Source organism: Chlorocebus sabaeus, chromosome 15, assembly GCF_047675955.1.
Source record: "Chlorocebus sabaeus isolate Y175 chromosome 15, mChlSab1.0.hap1, whole genome shotgun sequence".
Classification (NCBI taxonomy): Eukaryota; Metazoa; Chordata; class Mammalia; order Primates; family Cercopithecidae; genus Chlorocebus; species Chlorocebus sabaeus.
The window spans coordinates 10,471,371-10,497,569 of record NC_132918.1 but is presented as its reverse complement, the minus strand read 5'-3'; the positions used below and the strand labels follow the sequence as shown (position 1 = coordinate 10,497,569).

Here is a 26,199-nt window from a genome sequence, read left to right as displayed (position 1 = left end):
TGATAAATAAGTCTTATTCATAGTTTTTCCTCATCAAAAGACAGCGTTAAGAAAATGAATAGACATGCCACAGAATGAGTTTAAAAAAAAAAAAAAAAAAAAAAAAAAAAAAAAAAAAAACACAGAATTCCCAGCATTTACAAGGGATTGAGGATGTGTATCAGAATATATAAAGAACCTCTGAAGGCCAGGTGTGGTGGTTCACACCTGTAATCCCAGTGCTCTGGGAGGCCAAGGTGGGAGGATCACTTAAAGCTAGGAGTTCAAGACCAGCCTGGTAACATAGTGAGACAAGACTCTGTCATTACCAAAAAATAAGTTTTTTTTTTTAAGTTAGCTGGGCATGGAGGCATGTGCCTATAGTCCTAGCTATTCAGGAAGTTGAGGCTGTAGTAAGCTATGATCACGCCACTGCACTCCAGCCTGGGTGGCAAAGTGAGACCTTGTCTCTAAAAATAAAAAAAAATCCTCAGAAATTAACATTTTAAAAATTATGAACTACTTAATATAAAAACGGGCAAAAGACTCCAGCAGACCTTTCACGGAAGATACACAAATGGCCAATAAGCACACAAAAAGATTTCCACCATCATTATTAGTCATCAGTAAATGCAAATTAAAACCATGGTAAGATACCACTACAAATTCAAATCATCATGAGGTAACCCCACTAGAATAGCTGAAATAAAAGTGACTGATACTACTGAATAGTTATGATATAGACCAACTGGAACTCTAACTTATTACTGGTGGGAATATAAGAACTATTTCTTATAAAGTTAAACATAACATTTACCTTATGTGTCAGGAGGTTCCCAGAATTATCCCTAGGTTTCATGGTTTGCTAGGACAACTCACATAACCCAGCATGATGTCGTCCTCATGGCTTTATCACTTATTACAGTGAAAACACAGAGTTAGCAAAGGGAAAAGGTGAATGGAGCAAAATCCAGGGGAGACCAGGTACAGGCTTCCAACAATCCTCTTCCACAGAGTCTCACAAGACACACTTAATTTCCCCAGCAAAGAGTTGTGACAATACTTGTGAAATCTAACCAGCCAGGGAAGTTTGCTAGAGACTGAGTGCTCAGGACTTTTACCAGTGTCTGATCATACCCTCTGCTCAGCGCACACTCAAATTCCAGACTCCCAAAGGAAAGCAGGTATTAAGCAGAAAGCATATTGTTATCATAAACACTTTAGACACATGGAGCTAGTCTTATCAGATGGGAATCAGGGTAGGAATCCTCCCAAAATGCAAGATCCAAGTTCCCAGACACCAAACCAGCCTTGCAAACAGGCTTTTTAAAGGATAAGCGTTTAAGAATAAACTCTTTTCTGCAAGTTTACAACCTAACATTTTGCTAAGTATAACAAAAATTGATGTAGGAATTTTGAAAGTCAATGCTGGAAACAGCCCACATGTTCAACAACTGGAAATTGTATAAACAAGCTGTAGTATATTTTGGAATACTACCTAAAAAGAACTAACCACGAATACATTGAAACATAGATGAATCCCAACCTGGTGTGCTCTTCTCATTCTGTACCTGACAGTATGTTAACCAAAAGAAGCCAAATACAAAACTATACACTGAGATTCAATTTATGTAAAGTTAAGAATCAGCAAAACTAATCTATAATTTCAGAAACCAAAATGTGATTGCCTGGGGGCAGAGAGATAAAGTAATTGGAAAGAGCATGACAGAATGTTCTAGGATAATAGAAATGTATATTATATGTCTTGTTTTGTGCAGTGGTTACATGGGTGTAAAAAGTTGTCAAAAGTCATCAAACTTAATGCTTAAGATGTGCAGAGTTCATTGTATGTTAATTATAGTTCAATTTGAAAAATTACTGAGAAACATTGAAAAATAGGTAAGTGAAAATGCATACTTGGATAGGAAAAACATCTTGTAAAGATGTCAGTTCTCCCTGTTCTCAAAATACCAAGAAGTTTTGCCTTGATTTTTGTTTTTGAATTTAGCAAAATATTCAAAAGTTTATCTGGAATGATAAGCCAAGTTTAATAAGACTGTGAAGGGACTTTACAGAAGATACTTGGGCTGAATTTAAAGGATGAGTATGATTAAAATGGCAATAAATGTGAATATGAGGTAAAAGATCGTGGACCATATTTACAAAGGCAAAAAAAAAATTGTAAAGGGTAAAGATTGATCTAGTAAGATTAGAGCTTGGAGTGTGGGGAAAAATAAGGACAGAGCACAGTTGTAATGGTTGAGGCTTTGAGTCAGGGCTGTATTGTATAGTTACTAGAGATTCACAATATTGTCTTAATTGAGTAATGGTGTAATTAGATATATGTTTTAGATAGCCAATTCTAGTGACACTGTGGATAATTAAGTGGGTAGGGGAAAAATTGGATGCTTTGTGCTTTCAGGGTCTCTTGCCTTAGTTCATACTGTCCACTTAACCTGTTCCACTCTCTCATTCTGTACCTGTCAGAAATCTTTTTCATTCATTAAGCCTCCCCTAAACGGACACACAGGCTCGCTTTCTCCTAAAATTACCACATTCTGCCTTGTAATTGTTAGATAATAAGGTCTTTCAACTTCATTTATATACTTCATTTATATACTTGTATGAATGTTTTTCTCCCCGTTTCCTTTTCATCACCCATCCCTTTGCTTCAGCTGCTAGTGTCTTATAGATGGTAATTGCTTAATGAATGCTTGTGAATTAGAGATCAGTCCTGCATATGAGAACTCTTTTAGGGTCTAGTAGTGATAGAGAAGATTGAAAAAAAAAGTGATGAATTTGAGGGTGATTTAAGGGGTGGAAGTGATGTCATGCAAGAGAGGAGTTGAAAGCACCAAAGGTTTTAACCTTGGAGATTGAGAAAGTGGTGATGTCATGAAGAATGCATTCCACATTTGAATAATGAGCAGAGTAAGAGGTATCAACAAATGAAACCATTAAAGGAGGCCATAAAAACAACAGAGATCATTTCAACATTCTATTAAGGAAATTTGGGGGAACACACTTTAATTAAATAATAACATCAGTATTTCTTTACCTTTGTAACTTTTACCTTTTAATTATGAAGATGTTTTAAGATGAAATATAAAATGTGAACCTGAGAACTTTTTAACATTTAACATGGATATACATATCCATGTTTAGAATGTTGTCTGTGTATTATTGCATGATTTTGTCATAAATGCCCTACTAGGAAGAGAAAGGTCAGAGATTGTGTGTGTGTCTCTATATGTGTGTGTATTTGTGTGTTTTGTCCTGGCAAAAAGACAAACTGAGAGAACAGAAGAACAAAAGATCAGTACTGAAAATAGCTAGATTAAAGGTTGTTTCTCTGTCACCACACACCAGATACGGAGAGTAGTAAAAGCAGACAGATGGACAGTTCTGTTAGTTTTGGAGTATGTGAATAGAGAAACATTCTGTTCCTTTTATTCAGAAAAGGAATTTCTAGACTAAATTACTGGTATCAGCAATAAGTTTCATATTCTGACCAAAGAACCATTATTTTTTTTTTTTTACCCTAGGGATAATGACTCATGCTGTTCTCAGAATTTTGCTTTTGTGGAAACTAAAATGCAGTCATAAATACGGCACTGTTATTTGGATCTTAGTGCTGATGATACTATTGTGAGTAGACTAGTGATGGGCAAGAACACTAGTATTATCAACCCAGTTGTAACAAAGAAGCCAAGCACATCTTAATTAGCTGATTCTAGTTGGGAAGGTAGATTTTTTAAACAAATTAGCTAATTGTTATAATTCTGTGAATTATGCAATAGAAATAGGACCCATAATTTTATTTTTTTAAAACTTTGTTATTTTGAGGGGCTTGTGTCAGAAGTTAAATTTCTAACTTCCAATATTGACAGTGGAGATAACTGAACATATTTTCTCTGCCTTTTTTTCTTATGTTCCTCAAAATTAGTTTAAGTCTACTAAATTATAGTCACATAGACCATAAAGCAACTATCAAATAGAGCATATCAGCTAGATGATGAAGTTGAAAGGTTATATTCTAGTTTTATTTTAACTTTTAAAGTCTTGTAATTTAAGAAATAGAGGTTTGAATGTCTTCTTTATATACCATAGTACTAGATGCTCTCACTCTGAATTTTTACCGTGTCAGGATACTCCCATCACATATTTATCTCTAATTATAATTATTGGACACATATACAAAATGTCCAATTTTGTGTCCAAAAAAAAGCTTTTTATCATTGAAAAAGCATTAATGACTTATGTTAAATAGCCAGTTTAAAAGTTTTTGTCAGTTAATAAATTTTATAAAAGAAGCATTTTAATTTATTAAATCATTGTAAGTAATTTATTGTTTAACTGTATGCCTTGGATGGTTAACTAATGTCATACAGAGCATCAGTGAATAAGAGTGGCAGTATTGGCTGGGTGCTGTGGCTCACGCCTCTAATCCCAGCACTTTGAAAGTCAGAGGCAGAAGGATCACTAGAGCCCAGGAGTTCAAGATCAGCCTGGGCAACATGGCGAGACCCCATCTCTGCATTTAAAAAAAAAAAAAATTAGTTGGGCATGATAGCACACACAAGTAGTCCCAGCTCCTAGCTACTCGTGAAGCTGAGGCAGGAGAATTGCTTGAGTCTGGGGCTGGGGTGGGGAGGGGGTTGAGGCTGTAGTGAGCCATGATCATAACGCTACTCCTGAGAGAGACCCTGTCTCAAAAAAAAAAAAAAAAAGGTAATATTCTACTCACTGATCATGTATGTTGCTGCTTTTACACAGTTATACCCATTTCAGTTTGTTGTTCTCTTTGCTTGCTTTTTAAGGTATAGTAATTATAATTTGCAAGATACTTGGTACATTGAACTGTATATAAGTATAAACAAACAGTAAATGTTTGAAAGGGAAAATAAAGACCACTTACTAATATTTCTTTTCCACTGTTGAATGGATTCTGAAGTATCTTGGCTGTATTGTGTTATCTAAAAGATGGATTTTTTAAAAAATCTGTGCTTACATGACTTCACATTCTTGTTGCTTTCATTCATAGAACTTCTCTTTACATCTTAGCTAGGGGACGCTTGTGCTGAAATTAAGCTCTCACTGCACTTCTGGGAGATCTGAGTTTCTTTGCTTGCCAAAGTTATTTTGCATTACTTCAAGCTTTCCTGTTGTGAAATAGCCCTTTTGCCAGAGATCAAATACTGAAGGATGATAAATCACTATTAAAGTTGGTCAATAATTGCTTGCAATGGACATTTTCATTATTACTAACGTAATACTAGAGTATTTTGTTATTGCCAGAAAATGGGGCATATGGCAAGCAGTTACATCAGAATATAAAGTTATTGTTTGGTCTTTATCATTGAAAAAGCATTGTTATTTAAATCAAATTTCTACTGTATATCATGTATATCATCTACTGTATATCATCCAATGTCGTAACATCCCAGATGGACTTGGGGTGTATTCACTTAAAAAAATACAATATCTTAAATTCATTAGAGTATAGTTGGAAGAAAATGTATTATTTTTGCAAGAAGCTGTTTATGGGTTTATCTGATTAATTTATGTAGAGCCAGGAAAAAGTTGTTTTGACCAATAAATTTGGCATTTGAAATGAGCAAGTTAAGAATAGACATTAAGTGATCACCTTAAGTGCAATAAAATTTCAGTGCATTATACATTCTGTGCTTTATTTCTATTGGTGAGAATACCAGTAATATATAAATATGGTATTAGAGGAAAGAATAAGAGATTACAATAATAGCTCCTAAGAAAGGAAATCAGTTCAAGGACATAGGCTGAGGTTGTGATGTGGACAAAAAGATAATAAGGACAGATAAATAACTAGACAAAAATGTCAGGGACCTAAGTATTTATATGGCAAACAAGGATACTCAGTACATCTAGAGCCAGACTTTTTCCAGTGTCTAATCCTTGTTGTGTATTAAATACTTTGTGAACTAAAATATATTTTATGACACTGTGTTAACTGATACATAATTGTGTAATAGAAGCCATTAGGGCCTGTGTCTTGGCAGGAATGAAACTAAAAGCAAGGTCCTTCTAGTATTTTTGGTAGAAGATTATTGGCTAGTGCCTATTTTCACAGCACATACTACTAAAATTAGAAGGACGACAAGACGAGCATTGCCCCTCCCTGCGCAAAATTTATACACACATTCAAGAAGTGCTCCATATTTTTAATCTGGATTCACGTACCAGCAGGCTGTTTTCCTGCTGCAAAGCAAATTGGTGGAGTCCATTTACACCTCCTCCTTAGCCCGTCAGTATTGGCAGTTATCACCACCACAATCACAGCAGCACAGTCCAGACCGTGTCATTTGATTTTGAAAATATTGTCCTTGCAACAGCCAGTTAGGACAGTGATATATTAATATCTGCTTTGCTTATTATTTGTGCCTGGGAGTATGTAATCATAGTCACAGACACCATAGCTACAATTTTATGACACTTGGTCTCAGGAAATAGAGAACTCTACAGAAGACAGTAGACCATGATGAAGCTTTATCATTAGTCCCTGGTTCTCTCCCCTCCAGATCACTTTGGCCTTCTGACAGACAGTACAGATAAATCTGTTAAGTTTGGAATGTTGAATTGGTCAAAAATGAAAGTAATAGTCCAGAGCAAAAAGACCTTCTGTGAAACATATGTGGATGCAATTAGGTGAATATATTGTATCTGCTGGTGTCCCCAACGTTGATAGCTCTATTTATTGGACCAGCCTAGACTGAAAATCTTCTGTGTAGGCATTTTGGTGGGGATTCTTTCACCTCTGTGGATACCGACTGTTATGTTTAAGGAAGATAGAACCAAGAGACCTGTAGCTAACCCAAGTTTCACTTTATGATGGCAGCACTGTAAAAGTTTGGTATGAAAGACTCATCTCTTCTTCATTCTCAAGACAATAGGGCTAATCAGTGAGATGCAGGCAAGTTTTAATTTATCTAAATACTAAAGAGCATCACTTTCTGGGATAGTACTTGAATACAAGTCCCTGTGGTGACTAAATTATGTCCTCACCCCATGATATAAGGAAATAAGATAGCTATTGATTTTTGATGAAGAAACACTGGAGGAACAGTGTGTGGCAACTGTTTTCCACTCTCACCCATAGTAGTGGAAAGACTTGAAAGAAAGCTGTTGAGGTATTCAGAGCCACAGAAAGGCTTATTAAGTCATTGAGCTATACTAGAAAGAAGCATAAAAACAAAAGAGGAGAAGCCATTTCATAAACTTCAGGGGGAGAAGTTCTAATCCCTGATGACTTACAGAAACATCTTGCCTTCAGCTTCTTACAGATCTTTAAAAGGATCAGGTCAAGTGATTTGAAAGACATATTGCTCATGTTATCCTTTTCTAGATTGTATAGAAATAAACCATTTTTCCTCTGCTCTCACACTACAACAATCAACACAGGAGACTTCTGTGACCACTAGTCGCCAAGAAGTTTATGGGGATTTCTCCCCACCAACAACCAGTCAGTTGATTCTGCAGCAGATTCTTCAATAGACAGCAGTTGAGTATCCTGTAATTCAGTTCAGTTCTGATACTATCTGCCTGGAGATAGCATCAGATCCCATAGGTTGAGGGCTCAGTCACAAGACTGCCATCCATTTAGACAGTCATAAGCCTCAGGTTTTACTTGTGCTTCTGACTGACTAGCTATAAATCAGGGTTCCCATGACCCCCTCCTTGGGTTTGATTAATTTGCTAGAGCAGCTCATAGAACTCAGGGAAATACATTCTTCGGTTTATTATAAAGAATATCACAAAGGATACAGATGAAGAAGATGCATAGGGCAGGGCTTGTGGGAAGGGGTGTGGAGCTTCCGTGCCCTCTGTGGGCATGCCACCTTCCAGGAACCTCCACTTGTTCAGCTATCCAGAAGGTCCTCGAACTCAGTCCTTTTTGGATTTTTATGGAAACTTCATTAAGTAGCATGATTGATTAAATAATTGGCCATTGGTGATCAGCTTAACCTTCAGCCCCTCTCTCCTCTGGGGAGGTGGTGAGGGGGGGAGGGGGGGAGGTAGGGGTGGGACTAAAAGCCCCAATTCTTTAATCTTGCCTTGGTTTTTCTGGTAACCAACCCTCATCCTGAAGCAACCTAGGGGCTGCCAGCCACCAGTCAACTTACTAGCATACAGAAAGACACTTAACACTTTGGAGATTCCAAGGAATTTAGGAGTTGTGTGCCAGGAGAGAGGACAGATACCAAATATATATTTCACAATATGACATAGATGTTCTTAATTTAATTAAGATGTTAATCTAGATATTCTTAAACTCTTAATGAACTCAACAAGCTGGGCCCTGGATAATGTACCCTTTTGTTTCATTTCCTTTAGATCACAAGCAGCCAGGAAACAGCTATTTTATATGTCAGCCAAGTCTGGAATGGTGTTAGCTTCATTATGGCAACAAAGAGTGAAGTTACTTTTGGTGAAGCCCTGGACTTTTGGAAGAAAAAGGAAGGAGAGGTGGTTTTAACATTGACTTTAAGTTGAAAAGTAGAGCCCTTTTATAGTTTTTTTTTTTAAATGAATCCATCAATCAAGAATGGAACAGTGTGTGATTAGCATCATCTTTGAAGTTCCAAGTCATAGAGGGATTTTCTTCCTGAAGTATGTGGGATGTGTGTCATTTGGTAAAGGGGAATTACAAAGAAAAATGAGCCCCATTTTTTTAGTTATCATCAATATAGGTTTGGTTATAAACTTGTTGTAAAAGGTTAAACCATCAGGACCTTTTCTCTTTGAGTTCCACAGGAGCTGAAATGTTTGCTTAGCAGTAACATTTCAAGAATCCTTCCATATTTTGCATTTCCTTTATATTAGACCACAATTCCTTGCTAGGTTGATCTCTTCATTGATCTCATTGGTTAAATTTTCATTGAGGCAATCAGGTGTATAGACTTCTATTTTCACTGTCTTCAGTATATACAGTTGGTCCTGAAATGGATATACAGCTGCCAAACTTAAATACCTTAGGATTGTTTCTCTCTTTATGTAAAAGATGCTACTTTATAGTCATTTTATAAGGGAAGTGTTTTTTTTTTCTCTAATTTAAAAAATTACCTTCTATATGATACCAAATTTCCTTTAAGTGTTGCTTCAGTGAACCAAATAGTGTTTTACTAAGTGTAGGAGTTCTAACTAGATAATATCTACCATCTCTTTACAACAAGCCTAAAACAGTAAAGTTCTGTTTCCCTTTCTGGACACATGCATTTAGATAACATTGATCCAGTAGATAAGAGACAGGGATCCTTTATTGAATTTCTGTGTTCCAAGCACTATGCTGAGGACTTTACGTATACTATCTCATTAAACTCTTTGTTTTTCTTTGGGATGGAGCCTTGTTCTGTCGCCTAGGGTGGAGTGCAGTGGCGCGATCTCGGCTCACTGCAACCTCCATCTCCTGGGTTCAAGCGATTCTCCTGCCTCAGCCTCCGGAGTAGCTGGGACTACAGGCACCCACCACCATGCCCAGCTAATTTTTTGTATTTTTAGTAGAGATGGGGTTTCACCATGTTGGCCAGGATGATCTTGATCTCCTGACCTTGTGATCCGCCCACCTCAGCCTCCCAAAGTGCTGGGTTTATAGGCATGAGCCACCATGCCCAACCCTCTTTTAATTATTATAACATTACTTTGTGATAGTAGCTGTTCTTATTCACCTTTTGCAAATAAGGAAACTACCTTCAAATGAGCCTACAAGGAAGACTTAAGAATTGGAGAGTTCTCTCTAGGGTCAGTGGAATTGAGGATGATGGTGCACTGATCTCAACTAAAATGAAATACTGGTTGGACCATTTCTGCTTAGGACTAGATTTGTTAATATACATTGTTCTCTTTGCTACTGTATATTAAATAATACCATAGCTGAAAAAAATCTGGAGATTTCCAAAATGTTTCCAGGTTCCTTGGTTATTCATTTGCTACAGGTGTTGCTAAAGATGTGTACAAGCTCAAGTCACTAGTTAGGCTCTCTTTGTGGTTTGATTAGCTTTTGTCCTTTTCTTTGGCCAGGAGACACCCCTAATTCTGTCCACCTGTCTTACCAGTGCATGCCATTGGTCACAAGGTGGGCTGGTAAATAAAAAGGAATAAAAGAATTGGAGACCAAGTATTGTACTACTAGAAAACCAAAGGCAAATGTTAATATATTTTTTTCCATTTGGAATAGTAGTCATTCTTTTAGTTCTGTATTTTGAAATCATCATTTACCAAATACAGTCTTCTTGATGTGAAAATGTAAACAGAATTTTCAGTGTTACCTGATTTAGGGTCATTGGAACTGAGGATGACGGTTTACTTCTGACTACCTGCTGCTGCTTTTATGTGAAACTGTGATAATCTGCCTTGACTCCCTTCTTCCCAGGAAAGAAAGAAATAAAATAATTAAATAAGAAAAGAAATATTTAGTAGAAAACTCTTTATCACTGTGGAATCATTTGTATCCTATTAAATGGTATAATATGAAATATATATCATTTTCCACATTAGGTACATTTGCCTTTTCTCATAATCGTATCTTCCCTTCACCTTTATTAATGTTTAGTCACATTTTGAGCTTATATTTTAAGAAACTTTAATTTGTCCTTTTGCACACTAAAATTTGAATTTTTAAAATTCAAGTATGCCAGGCACAGTGGCTCACACCTGTAATCCCAGCACTTTGGGAGAATGAGATAGGCGGATCACTTGAGGTCAGGAGTTCGAGACCAGCCTGCCCAACATGGCAAAACCCTGTCTCTACTAAAAATACAAAAAATTTAGCTGGGCATGGGCACACACTTGTAGTCCCAGCTACTTGGGAGGCTGAGGCAAGAGAATTGCTCTAACCCAGTAAACAGGTTGCAGTGAGCTGAAATCATGCTACTACACTCCAGCCTGGGTAGCAGAGCAAGACTCCATCTCAAAAAAAAAAAAAAAGGAAAAATCAAAAAATAAAAAATTGAGAAAATTAGTGACTACACGTTTCAGTATCTGGTATGGTTTCTTTTTATAAAATACGAAATTTAAAATTCATGCTTTAATAATCTAAGAACCAAGTATTAATCTATACTTCATTAATGGTTCTTTACCATTTGATTTTGCTATTCAAACTGGATTCTTTTAACTCACCTTGGTCACATTTACTGATAATCAGAAGTCTACGTTGCTATAAATATTACTCACCTAAGCCTTAATTATTTGTCATTAAAAAAAAATGTGTTAGCACAGATCCTCTCTAAATCCATTCATGGGCCTCATATTAGGAAACCCTTGTCTTATATAATTCATTAACTCTCTGAAATGTATTTTTATAACATGTTTCTTAGCACTATAAATATGAATTTAATAGTGAAAATGAATTGCAGTTCCTCACTAAAGGAATTTAAATTTTTTGCATACTAGTGATGAGAACTTGATTTTCCACCCTGAAGTTGTAAAGGTCTTTTGGTCACTCTAAAAGTGTGAGTTAAATCTGTTTTCTCATGGCCAGCTTTTAAAGGTCGGTGAAGGACAGCACTTTGAAAGAAATGGATAATATGCATCCTTCCAGAGCTAGTATATATTACAGCTGTCCCTTTGGACTCACTCCAGAAACAGCTCAGTGACTCTTAGAGGAAGAGAATTTTAGAGGCCCTAACTGGGGTCCAGAAAATTGTACTGAAGGATACTTGCTTCCCATGCATCTCCACTATAGTGAAATTTGTTTAAAATTATGCTTCTTATCCCTCAAATCCAAATTTGAGTCTCTGAGTGCTTTTGATTTTTCTTTAACCATCCATTTCTTACTATTTCTGTTGCTCTCTCTCTTTGTTTAGGCGCTTGTTACATTTTCACTGGAGTAATTTCAACAATTTAGTTTTTCTACCTGCTCTTCTATGCTCTAGGATTATAGTGACACCCCCCCCCCACAACCCCCCCGCATAAAAGACCCTATCCTGAAAAAGTTCATAGCCTAATAGGAGGTCAAACATAACTATAGATAATTTTAATGAGTATGTTGAGGTACAGTTATAGAAATACATATAAAAGGCTGTGGTAACATTTAAAAAGGGAGTAACTGACTCTAGAAATATTTAAAGTAAGTTTCAACTGCAGTAATAAGACCATCGAATTATTAACCCAGATTTGAATCATGTTGTTTCTGTAGCAAATGAAGAGGGAAGTTTTGTTCTGTTCCAAATCAGCCTAAAGATTCATTTGGTAATTTAAAAATCAGAAAAGCTTTTTTTTTTTTCCTCCTAGTTAATGAGTTGTAGGGGGGTGAAGGAACCATCTCTCTCTCTCCTCTGGAGGCTCAGTATTTGGGTCTGAGAAATAAACTTGACAGTAGACAGATTAACAGGAGAAAAGGTATGTAAATGTATCGTATGCGTATGCATAGGGGTCCTACAAAGTATGAGACTCAGATAAGGGCCAGAGGGCTGAAGTTTAAATAGTACTTTTAGCTACAGAAACAAAATGGCTTAAGGCTCCTGGAGGGTGAGGGGAAGAACTGCACTGCAAACAAAAATTGTCTTGCTGTGTGGATAAAGTCTCTCAGGTAGTAGCCCTCAGAAGACTAGGTGAAAAGTCTGTATGGGCCTGGTGTCTTGGGTGTGCAGACCTCTAGTCTCCTCTTCTGTGATAGGAGTTAATGTAGATTCCAGAGATGGGATTCATAATTACATTCCTTCTGGAGAAACTTCCCTCTTGATAAGGGAAACTTCAGAGAAAGCCCTTTCTTCACTTTAGGAGAGAAGAGGATGGAGAGACAGAGGTGCACGGGAATGTCAGACCTTGGTTCTGTTGCTACTTTTTTAGTTCAAAGAACTCATCATGTCAAAGCATCATACTTTGGGGTATAGTTTCCTGACCCCTAACATGAGCAAATAAAGAGATGTAACTAAGTTAGCCACAAAACTATTTTTTTCCTGTTGGTTCTATCTAAGAATGAGAGTGGAAAACATTTTGTCAACATATATCTAAAAGTATGGGTAAAACTTGTTTTACAAACTGTTGGTCATTCAGCAAACATTTAAACAGCTTCTATATTTGTGGAACATAAATAACTAGAAAATACAAGCTGCTTATTTTAGCAAATTGTGGCTGTTTGCATTGATCGGGCTACCAGTTGTGCCATTGTGCTGAGGTATGCTTCAAAATAACTTTCTTTCTTATTTTTAATGACTTTTTAATGCAGATACAATATCGATGTTTTAAAAACATAAGTATTTGGTGGTTTTTTTTGTTTTGTTTTGTTTTGAGATGGAGTTTTGCTCTTGTTGCCCAGGCTAGAGTGCAATGGCGCAATCTTGGCTCACTGCAACCTCCGCCTCCCAGGTTCAAACAATTCTCCTGCCTCAGCCTCCCAAGTAGCTGGGATTACAGGCACCCACCACTGTGCCCAGCTAATTTTTGTATTTTTAGTAGAGACAGGGTTTCACCATGTTGGCCAGGCTGGTCTCAAACTCTTGACCTCAGGTGATCCACCTGCCTCGGCCTCCCAAAGTGCTGGGATTACAGGCATGAGCCACCATACCTGGCCTAAAAACATAAGTATTTTAAACATAATACACTTTTGAAATTGAAACCTGAACTGAAATACATAAAATATACTTTTTGCATATTTTAAAGTAATTAAGCCAGAAAACGTCTTAGGCTCTATTTATAGAGACTGGTAATCCATAGTAAAGTAATAGTTTTCTGTACTCTGCCTTGGAAATACTCCAGAATATTGTACAAGATTTTCATTGCCACATTTTGAGATGAATATTAGCAAAAGGGCATATCCAGTAATGGCAAAAATGAGATGGTAAACTACCTTGCCTGAATTATGGTTGAAGGAATTGGCGGAAAAAGACCCAGGGGAAAGTCTAACAGCTTTCAAGTATGTGATGAGATAGAGAAAGCAGAGCTGAGGGAATGAACAAGATAATTTCAGAGGAACAATGTTTAGGGATAACTTCAGAATTACTCCACAAAAGTTTCCTATCAGGTAGTAAGCTCCTAGCAATGAAAGTACCCACTTAAATCACTTCTGAGATACTTTGCTATTTCAAGATTTTAACTTAATGGCTTAAAGAACTTAGGCTGACACTGCAGGACTGTGGTTTGCAGAGGCAGGGCTTGGGATAACTTAGCCACTGGGCACTTATCCAGTTGATACCAGGTAATTCTTATACATTACAGGGATCAGCAAAGTTTTTTTCTGCAAAATGCCAGATAGTAATATTTTAGGCTTTGCAGGCCATATGGTCTCTATAGCATCTACTCAACTCTGTTGTTGCAGTGCAAAAGTATTATTGACATTATATAAACACAGTTTGTTACCTGTGTTCCAATGAAACTTTATTTACAAAAGCAAGTGGTGAGTTGGATTTGGCCTGTGGGTCTTACTTTGACCATCCTTGCCTTAAATAATGAAATCTAGAAATAGAATTCTAATGTAAATAGAGAAAGGCTTTCAATTTAGGGATTGAAAATCAAGCTGTCAAGATGTCATTATCTTCTTGGTCTAAAAGAGTACGCATCAAGTGTTCAAAATAGTGAATTGCCCAATGAATTAAGAAACTTTCCAGTATAAAAGTCAAATGACAACGGAGAATCTGATACTGTTTTTTACTCTTTATTTCTGCTACTTACATTGTTCTTAAAGGTATCGTTACTTCTGCTGGGTAGTACTGTCTACCCAATTGGACTGCTGATGCAGACCCAGTCCATACCAACAAGTTAACGCAGGTTCAGGCTTTCTGAAGATGTTTAAGTACTTCCTTCCTAAGCACAGTAACTTTTAACGGTAATTTTAACACCAGAAAAAAGAAGTAAACAAAAATCTCTGATGATCGAGGCATCCGTTGTCACATATTTTGTGCTCCTAAGGTCATACAGCAGAGCCTCTTGTATTATCTTTTGGTCTGTTGGCCTTTAGTTTATAGTTTGTAAAATGGTGGTCACATGTCAATGCTGACTAGAAGAAGGAGATGCTACTATAATCATGCAGGTTGGCCTTCGCTCAGAAGTGACCATTGACTGCTAGAAAACAAAGAAATGGGAGGCATTCAGCAACCTGGGGTTGTTGGTTTTAGGACCAAAAATGTACCCCCAACTCTCCACCAAATTTCTCAATAATCCTGAAGAGCTTTGTTGTTTGTGTTTTAGTATAGCCCAGTAATTGGTGCTTATGATGAGGACTGTAATTCATCAAAAAGGTAAATTGTGAATGGTGCACCTGCACACACTTGTAAGAAAATAGGACTGCTCTATTTTGAACAGTCTTCAAACTGAAATAACTTATTTCGATATATAGAAAATTAGGATAAGCAAAACCAATTTATTTACTCTTAAGACTTCCAGATAGTAGTGCTTTGTCAATATGCATATGAATCTTTAGTCCTGGCATTCTGAACTCAAAACCTCAATAGACTGGTTTCTTGACCCTTAAAGTGTTTTATTTTTAGTAAATACGTTTTTAATTCTGTGACCTCAAACCTCCAAACTACATTAGGATTGCATAATTTTATAGTGATTTATCCCCCTCTATTGCTTTAAATTTAATAATTCCATCTTCTTTATCAGTATTTAATTTTTTCTGTAGTCTAAAGGCCCTTTTATTTAAAATGTTATATATTCTGATTTCTTAATTTTAGGGATTTTTCTCTAGACAATTGAGAATATGTAATTTTTACACTTTAATGTTCATTTGATTATAACCTACACTTGAAAAGCAATTTTCAAAGAAATCTGAGAGAATTTAAAAATCATTTTAAAAGCATCATGTCATTTTTAGCTCGAAATACTTAAGATACTTTTTTTTTTTTTTTTTTTTTTGGAGACGGTCTCGCTCTTGCCCAGGCTGGAATGCAGTGGCGCCATCATGTCTTGCTGCAGCCTTGACCTCCCAGGCTTTAGATCTTCCCACCTCAGCCTCCTGAGTACCTGGGACCGTAGGCATGTACCACCACACCTGGCTAATTTGTTTTTTTTTTTTTTTTTTTTGTAGAGATGGGGTCTTGAGTCCAGGCTGGTCTGGAACTCCTCAGCTCAAGCGATCCTACTGCCTCAGCCTCCCAAAGTGCTGGGATTACAGGTGTGAGCCACAGCCCCCAGCCCAGAGTCTTCTTTTTACTAACAGTGTACAACATAAAATTCAAACTCTAACATGTTTTTACATCTGGCCCCTACCTACCTTTCACCTCTCCTTCTTTGTCACATACTCCACCTGTTCCCATGCACTTTAGACTCAAGTAATAAAAAACAGCTTGTATTGCTAGGAACAGGCCGCATTCTCTCATGGTCTGACTTTATACACACTCTCTTGTGGCAATCTAGAACACCCTTCTATAGGCTCTCTTACATTCAGGCCATACCCTCTGTGAAATTTTTAATCTATAATATTCAACTGAAACTTTACCTCTCTGAAGACTTCCCTAATCTCCTCAGGCTTTTACATTGTTCATATTCTATCTTGTAACAATTATCACATTGTTAAAGTCATTCCCCAGTAAACTATGAGGCCCTTAACTGCAGAAGGGAAAGCATCTTTTTAACCTTTGTTTTTGTACCATACTTAGCCTTGAGACTGACATTAAGCAGGTACTTCTCAACAAAAACAGGGTAGAGAGAGATAACAAGGGATTCCTGACACCTAAGCTGTAGATAGCTATAACATTTCAATAGGAATCCTGGGAATCTGGGGAACTGGAAGCAGCTGGGAAAGCACCGGCATCTGAGCCACTCGGTACTCTTTCAGGCTTGTGTGTGAGCCTTGCTACCTTCAGGTATTAGCACTTGAAATATAACTTCTTTATGAAGCTCCTTATTTACTTGCCTTCTTGGTTAAAAAAAAAAAAAAAAAATTCCGAAAACCTTTTCTTACCCCATCTGGTGCCAGCAGTGTATAATTTCTAATAAGCTTGAAAAGGTAATGTTGGTAATACTTTACAAGTTTATTACTAATGTTTAACATTTATTAAGTGCTTACTGTGTGCTGATCTCTGTGCTTATGTATTTTTCATATATCACCTCATCTATCTTCACAACAGTTCAATGAAGTAGATGCCATTATTATCCCAATTTAACAAATGGGAAAAATGAGATTCAATGAGATGAACTAAACTACCCAAGGCCATACGACTAGTGACTAAGGCGGCCAAAATTTGAATCTAGTGTAGATTCAAATTAGAGCTCATTCTCTTATTCACTACTGGTGAATATTGCCTGGCCATAACTGAAACCCAAATAACAGCATGGTTATAGTATGGGCTTTAAAATAATCTAGACCTGGATTCAAAATCCATGTATTGGAGGCAAGTGACTTCACTTCTGATCTTCAGTTTTCTCATATGTAAAATGATAATATCTTCCTCAATAGAGTTACTGCCCACCCAAGTACATGGTACATACTCAAAAAACAAATGTTAGTTCCATTTGCCACTTCTACACTTTACGTGAACCCGGGGGTAATGGTTTGTACAGAATAAGACCTGGCATGAGAAGACAAATAACCATCTGACAAATAAAAAGGCTGTCATTCTGTCTACCAGAATGTCAACCCGTGCCTGCCTTCCAGGATCAACAAGTGTTTTATTACCATAATCACATTTATTCTCTTAATGAAAAGAGTGTGTCTTGAGTATTTAATAGTTAATTACCCATAAATATACTACTGTAGAATAAGGAATAAAACCAGTTATCTGTCTACTATACTAACTAGGCTTCTTTCTTAATAATACTTAGGGAACATATGAGGGTTCCCTGTGGGTTGTTGTTTATTATATAAAATAGTTGCTCCAGTAGTTCCATAATAGAGACCTGTCAGTGCCATTCAGCAGAGAAAAATCATAAACACAGCTGCTGTTTTTGTGTGGCTTGTGGTTTTGGTTTTGTTTTCATTTGAACTTTTTTATGCAGGCATGTCATTTAAAAGTAGTCATTTGGCGTTTTCCCTTGCATTCTTCAAATTTTTTGTAGGTTTAAAAAAATGTAAGTCACTTCTATAATTGTTCATACAGATTGATCCATCTGGTCTTTTTACTAGCCAATGAAATTTTTTACATGTAGGAAATAGGACAATTATTTTAAATATTATAAGTTCAGTGGATCTCTTTTATAAATTTGAAGAAAAATAGTTTCAACTATCAAAAAATAATTTTCTTACATTCTTCATCGTTTCCAGTTAATTTCTGTATTTCTGTGGGTGGGAAAAAGGCTAAAAATGTCTGCTATTCCTACTCTTCACATCCTTTATATGTTATAACTCTGAAGCATACCATAATTATTTGTTTGCAACCAAGAATTGGTACAGCATAAATATATAATCAAATTAGGCCCTCTCGCTCTCTTTAAGTCACACTGGCTATGAGGTGGAGATGGATTATAGGGGGCAGGCATAGATTCGGGGAGACCATTTAGGCCTGCAGTGGTCCAGAAAATAAATAGTGATGACCAGCCCAAATACCACAAAGAGTGGTATTTGAAAGAGTGTAGACAGAATAGAGAATTAATGAAGCTTGTTCATGGGTTAGATGTTGATTGGTGTGAGATGGAGAGAGGAGTAAGGGATGGCGGGTTTCCTCTCCTCTTTCTTGTGTTTGTTCAACTCTTACCTTTTTTTTTTTGGAGATGGAGTCTCACTCCGTCACCCAGACTGGAGTGCAGTGGAGCGATCTAGGTTCACTGCAACCTCTGCCTCCCAGGTTCAAGCGATTCTCCTGCCTCAGCCTCCTGGGTAGCTGGGAATATAGGCATGTGCCACCACATGCAGCTAATTTTTGTATTTTTAGTAGAGATGGGGTTTCACCATGTTGGTCAGGCTGGTTTCGAACTCCTGACCTCGTGATTCACCCGCCTCAGCCTCCCAAAGTGCTGAAATTAGAGATGTGAGCCACTACACCTGGCCGCTTATCTTTAAAGGATTAAGTTTATGTTACCTACTATGGGAAACCTTCCCACCCCAAACTTGATGACCGTGTTATGTGCTTTTATAGAACCTGGCACTTCTCCAGGATAGCATTTATTCTGTTTTGTAAGTGTGAATTACCCCACACACAGCATAGACATAATCTTCATATTCTTTGCTTTGTCTTGTGAAGGCAAGGGCCATGTCTATCTTATTCATCATTCGCTTCCCACACCCAACATAGTCCTGGGGATAGCACCAATGCACTTTTGGTGCATAAGCAAACAGTGTCATTTATAGCTGTTACCTACAATTCCAGATAGACTAATCAAATATAGTGGATTATCTGGGCCTTTTTGATTCATTTCTGTAGCTTAACTTTCTTTTTTTTCTTATTTGGTATCTGTCACTTTGCCTTTTGATATACTCTTACAGTTTCACTCACTGAATAAAAGAAAATACAAACAGCAAGAAGTAAACTTGTGTTTTATGGATTTTGATAATATCTTCTAAAAGCCCCCCAGGATTGTTGATGTCTTAAAAAATTAAGGGCCTTCAACTCGTAATTAATACTTAATAGTTTTTAAAATATTACAAACTGATTGGAACATGGCACTGACAAAGAGAGTCATGGATCTTATTTACGTGTAGATTCATTTCAGTCAGAAGTGTTAGGACTGGGTTATTTGAGAAAGTAGGTAGATCATTACAAATTCATCCTCATACTTCAAGGAAAAATCATTGATGACACTTTCTAATATTGTGAATATATACCTAAATCATACTTTAAGAACAGAATGTCTAAGATATCACCTAGATAAGAATCAACACAAAAAGAAAAAGGAAAATTACAAAGATGGATTTAAGAAAGAAAAGACTAAGCCATAAAATTTCTCATTATTACATGAGGCAGAGAGTGAAATGAGGGCAGAGAGTGAAAAAGGAAAAGGATTTGACTTCTCTAGGCATGGTTTTACTTATTTTAAAATAAGAGCAGTGGACCCATGATCTAAAAGATTCTTTCTGGCCTAAATTCTGTTGTTCCATAAGATAGAAGAAAATAATAAAGGTGATATGCAACGGGAATTTTGGGTTGAATTGCAGCTGACTTTTCATTCTTCCCATAGCCTTATCTCTGGCTTGATGAAACCTGACTTAGAAAATCCACTCAAATATATATAATGTTTTCTTAAATGACTTTATTAAATTTAATTAAATACAAGTGGTTTTTCTAATCTCTGCTGAAATAAATTCTTTATAGCCTAATTTAGAGCAACAGTCTCGATTAAAATATTTAAGATGAATTATTACTACTTAGCCTAATCACGTCAAACCATGGAAAATTACTTTTTACATTTTAGCAATGTTACAAATGTATTCTGTAGTTGTATCTCTTTTAACTTACGTTTTCCTTCTTTGATTTAGGTTTCTGCTTTGGGACAACCATACGTCTAATTCCTTAAAGTAGTTTTATATGTAAAACCTGCAAAAAAATCAGAACAATGCCTCCACGACCATCATCAGGTGAACTGTGGGGCATCCACTTGATGCCCCCAAGAATCCTAGTAGAATGTTTACTACCAAATGGAATGATAGTGACTTTAGAATGCCTCCGTGAGGCTACATTAATAACCATAAAGCATGAACTATTTAAAGAAGCAAGAAAATACCCCCTCCATCAACTTCTTCAAGATGAATCTTCTTACATTTTCGTAAGTGTTACCCAAGAAGCAGAAAGGGAAGAATTTTTTGATGAAACAAGACGACTTTGTGACCTTCGGCTTTTTCAACCCTTTTTAAAAGTAATTGAACCAGTAGGCAACCGTGAAGAAAAGATCCTCAATCGAGAAATTGGTATGATACAGTATCCTATTCTAAAATGCAAATAACTATGAAGCTTAACTGTTGTCTCTTACTAAAATATTTCTGTCTAAACCAATCCCTTTGTAATCTTAAATAGCTTTCTAAATAAAAATCATTATAAATCTAAAGTATGTTTTACTATCGAACTATGGAACTATTTTTAACACCTTGGTATTGTTCCATAAGGTTTTATTTAAGAAATATCATTTGGAGGATGACTTAGATTTGTTATATCTCAATTTTGTTATTGTTTTAAAAATGATTGATAGGAATGTTTGCTGCCTTTGCTCTAAATTGCTGAATATATTATTGTTTATGTATTAAAAATATTTGGGACTTTATCAACTCTTAATATATATGCATTCATCAAAAATTTTTTTTCACCTAGAGGTACTTTTTTTACTCTATTGTGATCTTCCAAATCTACAGAGTTCCCTGTTTGTAAAAAAACATGTTCATACTGTGTATGTAATAGAATGTTATATTCTTTATGTAATTTTATTAAAGGTTTTGCTATCGGCATGCCAGTGTGTGAATTTGATATGGTTAAAGATCCAGAAGTACAGGACTTCCGAAGAAATATTCTGAATGTTTGTAAAGAAGCTGTGGATCTTAGGGATCTCAATTCACCTCATAGTAGAGCAATGTATGTCTATCCTCCAAATGTAGAATCTTCGCCAGAATTGCCAAAGCACATATATAATAAATTAGATAAAGGTAAGAAAATGACTAATCTACTCTAATCGTTACTATAGTGCAGTCTTCTACCTGTGCCTAAATCTTTGTATAGTCTTTTTTGGTTTTTTTTTTTTCCAGCTAGATAGATAGTTGCTTGAAGGCAGGGACTGCTTATACTGACAAGACATAGTTGAGTGCTAAATACAAATTGTGTACAATCAATATTTATTGGTTGAATTTTTGTATGAATATGATACTGATTTATTGGTAAATTGTCTATAAAGCGGAAGAAGTATGAGTTTGAAATTTACTATTTTTTAGGATTCAGAATTAGAGCTGATTATCTTTTTATAAATAAAAACAAGTATAAATAGAAACATTTCATGAAATTTTGGGAAAACTTCATACATTCTTGTTGTTACATATCATAAATACACCAGAAAAAAATAAGTAATTTTCCTAAATATTAAATGCAGTAATTCTGATCGTAAGTGATAATATATAGGTAGATTTTTGACATTTAATGTATCAGTTTCTAGAATTAAGTGAACAGGAAACTATAAACTATATTGTTTTCGAAATACATGTCATTGGATCAGATAAATGTCTGTATTTTTGAGGGTAACAAAGTAAAATTATCAGTTTGAGTTAACTCTCACTATTAAATACCAAATTCTATCAGTAGACTAAGTTAAGACATCTTATTACTATTTTATCCGTATTTTTCAAAGTAGTTTAATGCAACATAAGATCTTTCAAAATTCTATTCCAGCATATATTTTTAAGTGAAATGCTTTTTTCATTTTCCCCAGCATTTTTTGTGAAAAATTTTCAACATATAGACAGCTTGAAAGAAATTTCCTGTGAACACCCAAGCCTCTACATAGTTTGTCTTCCCATTCTCTCCATCTTTCTCCTTTCTTTTTTTTGGCCTCTTGGCTTAGTTAATCTTAAAAGGAGAAAATTAGACAATCCATTTCCTCTCACCTCTTAATTTTCTTACCTTTCCTCCCTCACATTTTCTGTCATTCTAATTCAACATCTTTAAGCCTCCATTGGTTCTTTCTTTACTTCCCATGGTTACCAGAAACTCTTTCACCTTAGGCACTGTCGAACCTTTGATACCATCATGAATCACTGTTCACAGGGGCAGTACCCATGCAGTAATGTCATACAGTTTAGAATGGAAATTAGTTTGGTCTCAGATACTTGTGACCCACTTGTCACAGTTTTGTGTGCTTGTCATAAAACATGAGAGTTGGGAATGGTCTGGCAGCCCGCTCAGATATGAACATTTTCTATTTCTACTGATATTTACCTAGTTTTAATTGGGCTGATTAAAAAGCATTTCTGATATGGATAAAGTAATGATAGTGCACACTTGTTGAAATTTTTCCCTTGAAAAATGAAAGAGATATGGTGATTGCATCTAATAATGTTTTCCTGTTATAGGGCAAATAATAGTGGTGATTTGGGTAATAGTTTCTCCAAATAATGACAAGCAGAAGTATACTCTGAAAATCAACCATGACTGTGTACCAGAACAAGTAATTGCTGAAGCAATCAGGAAAAAAACTCGAAGTATGTTGCTATCCTCTGAACAGCTAAAACTCTGTGTTTTAGAATATCAGGGCAAGTATATTTTAAAAGTGTGTGGATGTGATGAATACTTCCTAGAAAAATATCCTCTGAGTCAGTATAAGGTGAGTAACAAGTTTCAAAATATTAATTTTTAATTTAAAAAGTAATCACATTGAGGATGAGTATCTTTTTTTTTTTTTTTTTTTGAGGCGGGGATGGAGTCTCGCTCTGTCGCCCAGGCTGGAGTACAGTGCCATGATCTTGGCTCACTGCAAGCTCCGCCTTCCAGGTTCACACCATTCTCCTGCCTCAGCCTCCCGAGTAGCTGGGACTACAGGCGCGCATCACCACACCTGGTTAATTTTTTGTATTTTTAGTAGAGACAGGGTTTGCACCGTGTTATCCAGGATGGTCTTGATCTCCTGACCTCATGATGCACCCGCTTTGGCCTCCCAAAGTGCTGGGATTACAGGCATGAGCCACCGTGCCCAACCAAGTATCTGTATTTTTAGAATATACTTATTGATAAGTAATATTAGTAAATAGCATTTGTAAGTTTATTCTTTTAATTCTGTGATTAATTCATTTGAGAGGCTGAAAATGTTGGCAGTTACTCTAGCTCCCAAATATAGCTATTTCATGGGTTTTGTTGTTGTTGTTGTTGTTGTTGTTTGTTTTTTGAGACAGGGTCTCGCTTTGCCTCTCAGACTGGAATGCAGTGGTATGATCATGGCTCATTGCAGCATCAATCTCCCAGGCTCAAGCAATCCTCTCACCTCAGCCTCCTAAGTGGCTGGGACCACATGCATGTGCCACCAACCATGCCCAGCAAATTTTTTTTTTTTTTTTTTTCAAAGACAAAGTCTCATTATATTGCCCAGGTTGGTCTCGAATTCTGGGCGCAAACAGTCCTCCCACCTCGGCCTCCCACAGAGGTTGGATTATAGGCATGAGCCATTATGCCCAGCCTATTTCATGATTTTTATCCCCTCCAACCAGTGACCCTGGAATGGATTGAATAAACATTTCAAAAAATCCATGACCTACTGTTACGATACACTATTGGTACTTTCCTACTCTCTTTCTCTATTTATTAAATAAATACCTATAAGAAGCAACTATGTTTGTGCCAAGCGTATGTCAAGTACTAATTTACAATACCAAATAAAACTTGGTCCTGGCCTTCAGGTTGCTTATTGTCTAGTGGGGCTTATGGGTAGGAAAATAATGTGTATACAGTAACATTTATATTAAAAATCTCTATCCTAACTACCATTTCGAAATTCAGACCAGTGTATTTAGTATTTTTTGTAAATATTTATCTATAATATTACTGGTCTCCACTATTTGTGTTTTTTTGTTTTAATTTTAGCAAAACTAATGTTTCTCAGTACGTTTGGACAAAAAAGCAAGTGAACAGCAGCCTTTGGATGGGACATCAATATGACTTAATAGACTGAATGACAGAGGTGTCCTAAGTGATACTGCTTTTCTGTTACCAAATACAATGTTTTCATAATGAGTATCCCATGATCCTTGTTTTTAATTCCTTTTTTGGCCTCCAGTTAAGGGTAGAACTATAGTTTCAAAAGTTGACCTTACTTTTTTTCTTTATGCAATTTATATTCAGAAGTGTTTGGTTGATCTTGTGCTTCAACCTAAATCCTAAATGTTAGTATTTTAAATGTTATAGCAACTACTAATAAATGTGGTCTATAATGTTTATCGCCTTTGCAGATTAATGTGTACATTCTCATAATACTCTTACATGTTACTTTTAAAATGAAAAATCTTACAGGAAATGGCTTGCCCCCTTAATCTCTTACAGTATATAAGAAGCTGTATAATGCTTGGGAGGATGCCCAACTTGATGTTGATGGCTAAAGAAAGCCTTTATTCTCAACTGCCAATGGATTGTTTTACAATGCCATCTTACTCCAGACGCATTTCCACAGCTACACCATATATGAATGGAGAAACATCTACAAAATCCCTTTGGGTTATAAATAGTGCACTCAGAATAAAAATTCTTTGTGCAACCTACGTGAATGTAAATATTCGAGACATTGATAAGGTAAAGTCAAATGCTAATGCTTATTATTTTATAGAATTTATTTTATATAACCTTTTTCTTGAACTATGCAGTAATCTGTTGACCTGTAGTATGTTTTCAGATGGTTAGGAGAACACCCAAATCTCCGAATGTAAAAATATATCATGAATTTTACTTGAGCTTCCATCTACCTTAGCTATTATACAGCTCACAGTCCTTTGTTAATAATTCTAATATTTACAATTCTAGCTCTTAAAATCAAAAGTTTTACAGAATTCATTTGGCAGAAAGACCTGAGCCAACCTTAAGTGAGGGTTTTTATAATCTTTATTAACCCCACTTAGTATAAATATTCATGTATCTTATTAAAGAAATATTAATGTCTTTATGAGGTACTGCTTCATCAGCTAAGGAAGTAGTATTTAGTAAGTACGTTTACTAATTTAGCTTTCTAAAATATGGAAGCTCTGAATTACATACCTGCCTTAAAGGGATTGTGGACCTATATTTATGTTTTAGTGGTCTGATGGCTCCATTGTTATTAGTGGATGAAGGCAGCAACTAATTTTGGTGAAGACTCTACATCGGTATTAACTTATTATATATGTGAAGAAAAGGAGAACCAAGCTATATCTGAACAAAAATTCCGTGATTTTATATTTGATTCTATCTAGTGTGTGCATATGTGTATGTTGAGTGTATACATTAGTAAATACATACTTTTTTCTTTTAGATCTATGTTCGAACAGGTATCTACCATGGAGGAGAACCCTTATGTGACAATGTGAACACTCAAAGAGTACCTTGTTCCAATCCCAGGTGAGGAAGTATATAGACTTATATTTCCAAAGGTTATATTAGTGTTTAGCAGTGTGATCAATAAAAGTAGTATATTTTTTTAGACCAGCCTGGGCAACAAAGCAAGACCCCATCTCTACAAAAAGTTTTTCTTAAAAATTAGCTAGGCACTGGCCGGGCACGGTGGCTCACGCCTGTAATCCCAGCACTTTGGGATGCTGAGGCAGGTGAATCACAAGGTCAGGAGTTTGAGACCAGCCTGGCCAAGATGGTGAAACCCCAACTCTACTAAAAATTTAAAAAATTAGCCAGAGGGTGGTGGGTGCCTGTAATCCCATCTACTCGGGAG

The 26,199-nt window shown here is 36.1% G+C and overlaps 1 protein-coding gene across 7 annotated transcripts in view; it reads left to right on the top strand.

Moving 5' to 3' along the window:
• PIK3CA (phosphatidylinositol-4,5-bisphosphate 3-kinase catalytic subunit alpha) overlaps positions 1-26,199 on the top strand; it is an 88,782-nt gene that overhangs the window by 29,861 nt on the left and 32,722 nt on the right. For 4 of the 7 annotated variants that reach the window (XM_007972038.3, XM_037988545.2, XM_073023433.1 and 1 more), the window contains 5 exons: positions 20,303-20,731; positions 21,248-21,457; positions 22,871-23,121; positions 24,828-25,073; positions 25,786-25,871. In XM_007972038.3, coding sequence (XP_007970229.1) covers positions 20,380-20,731; positions 21,248-21,457; positions 22,871-23,121; positions 24,828-25,073; positions 25,786-25,871 — 1,145 coding nt within the window. In that variant the 5' untranslated portion in view covers positions 20,303-20,379. Of the gene's footprint in view, positions 1-8,349; positions 8,482-15,979; positions 16,067-20,302; positions 20,732-21,247; positions 21,458-22,870; positions 23,122-24,827; positions 25,074-25,785; positions 25,872-26,199 lie in introns of all 7 variants that reach the window. The other 3 variants (XM_007972036.3, XM_073023435.1, XM_073023436.1) reach the window with 2 other exon arrangements.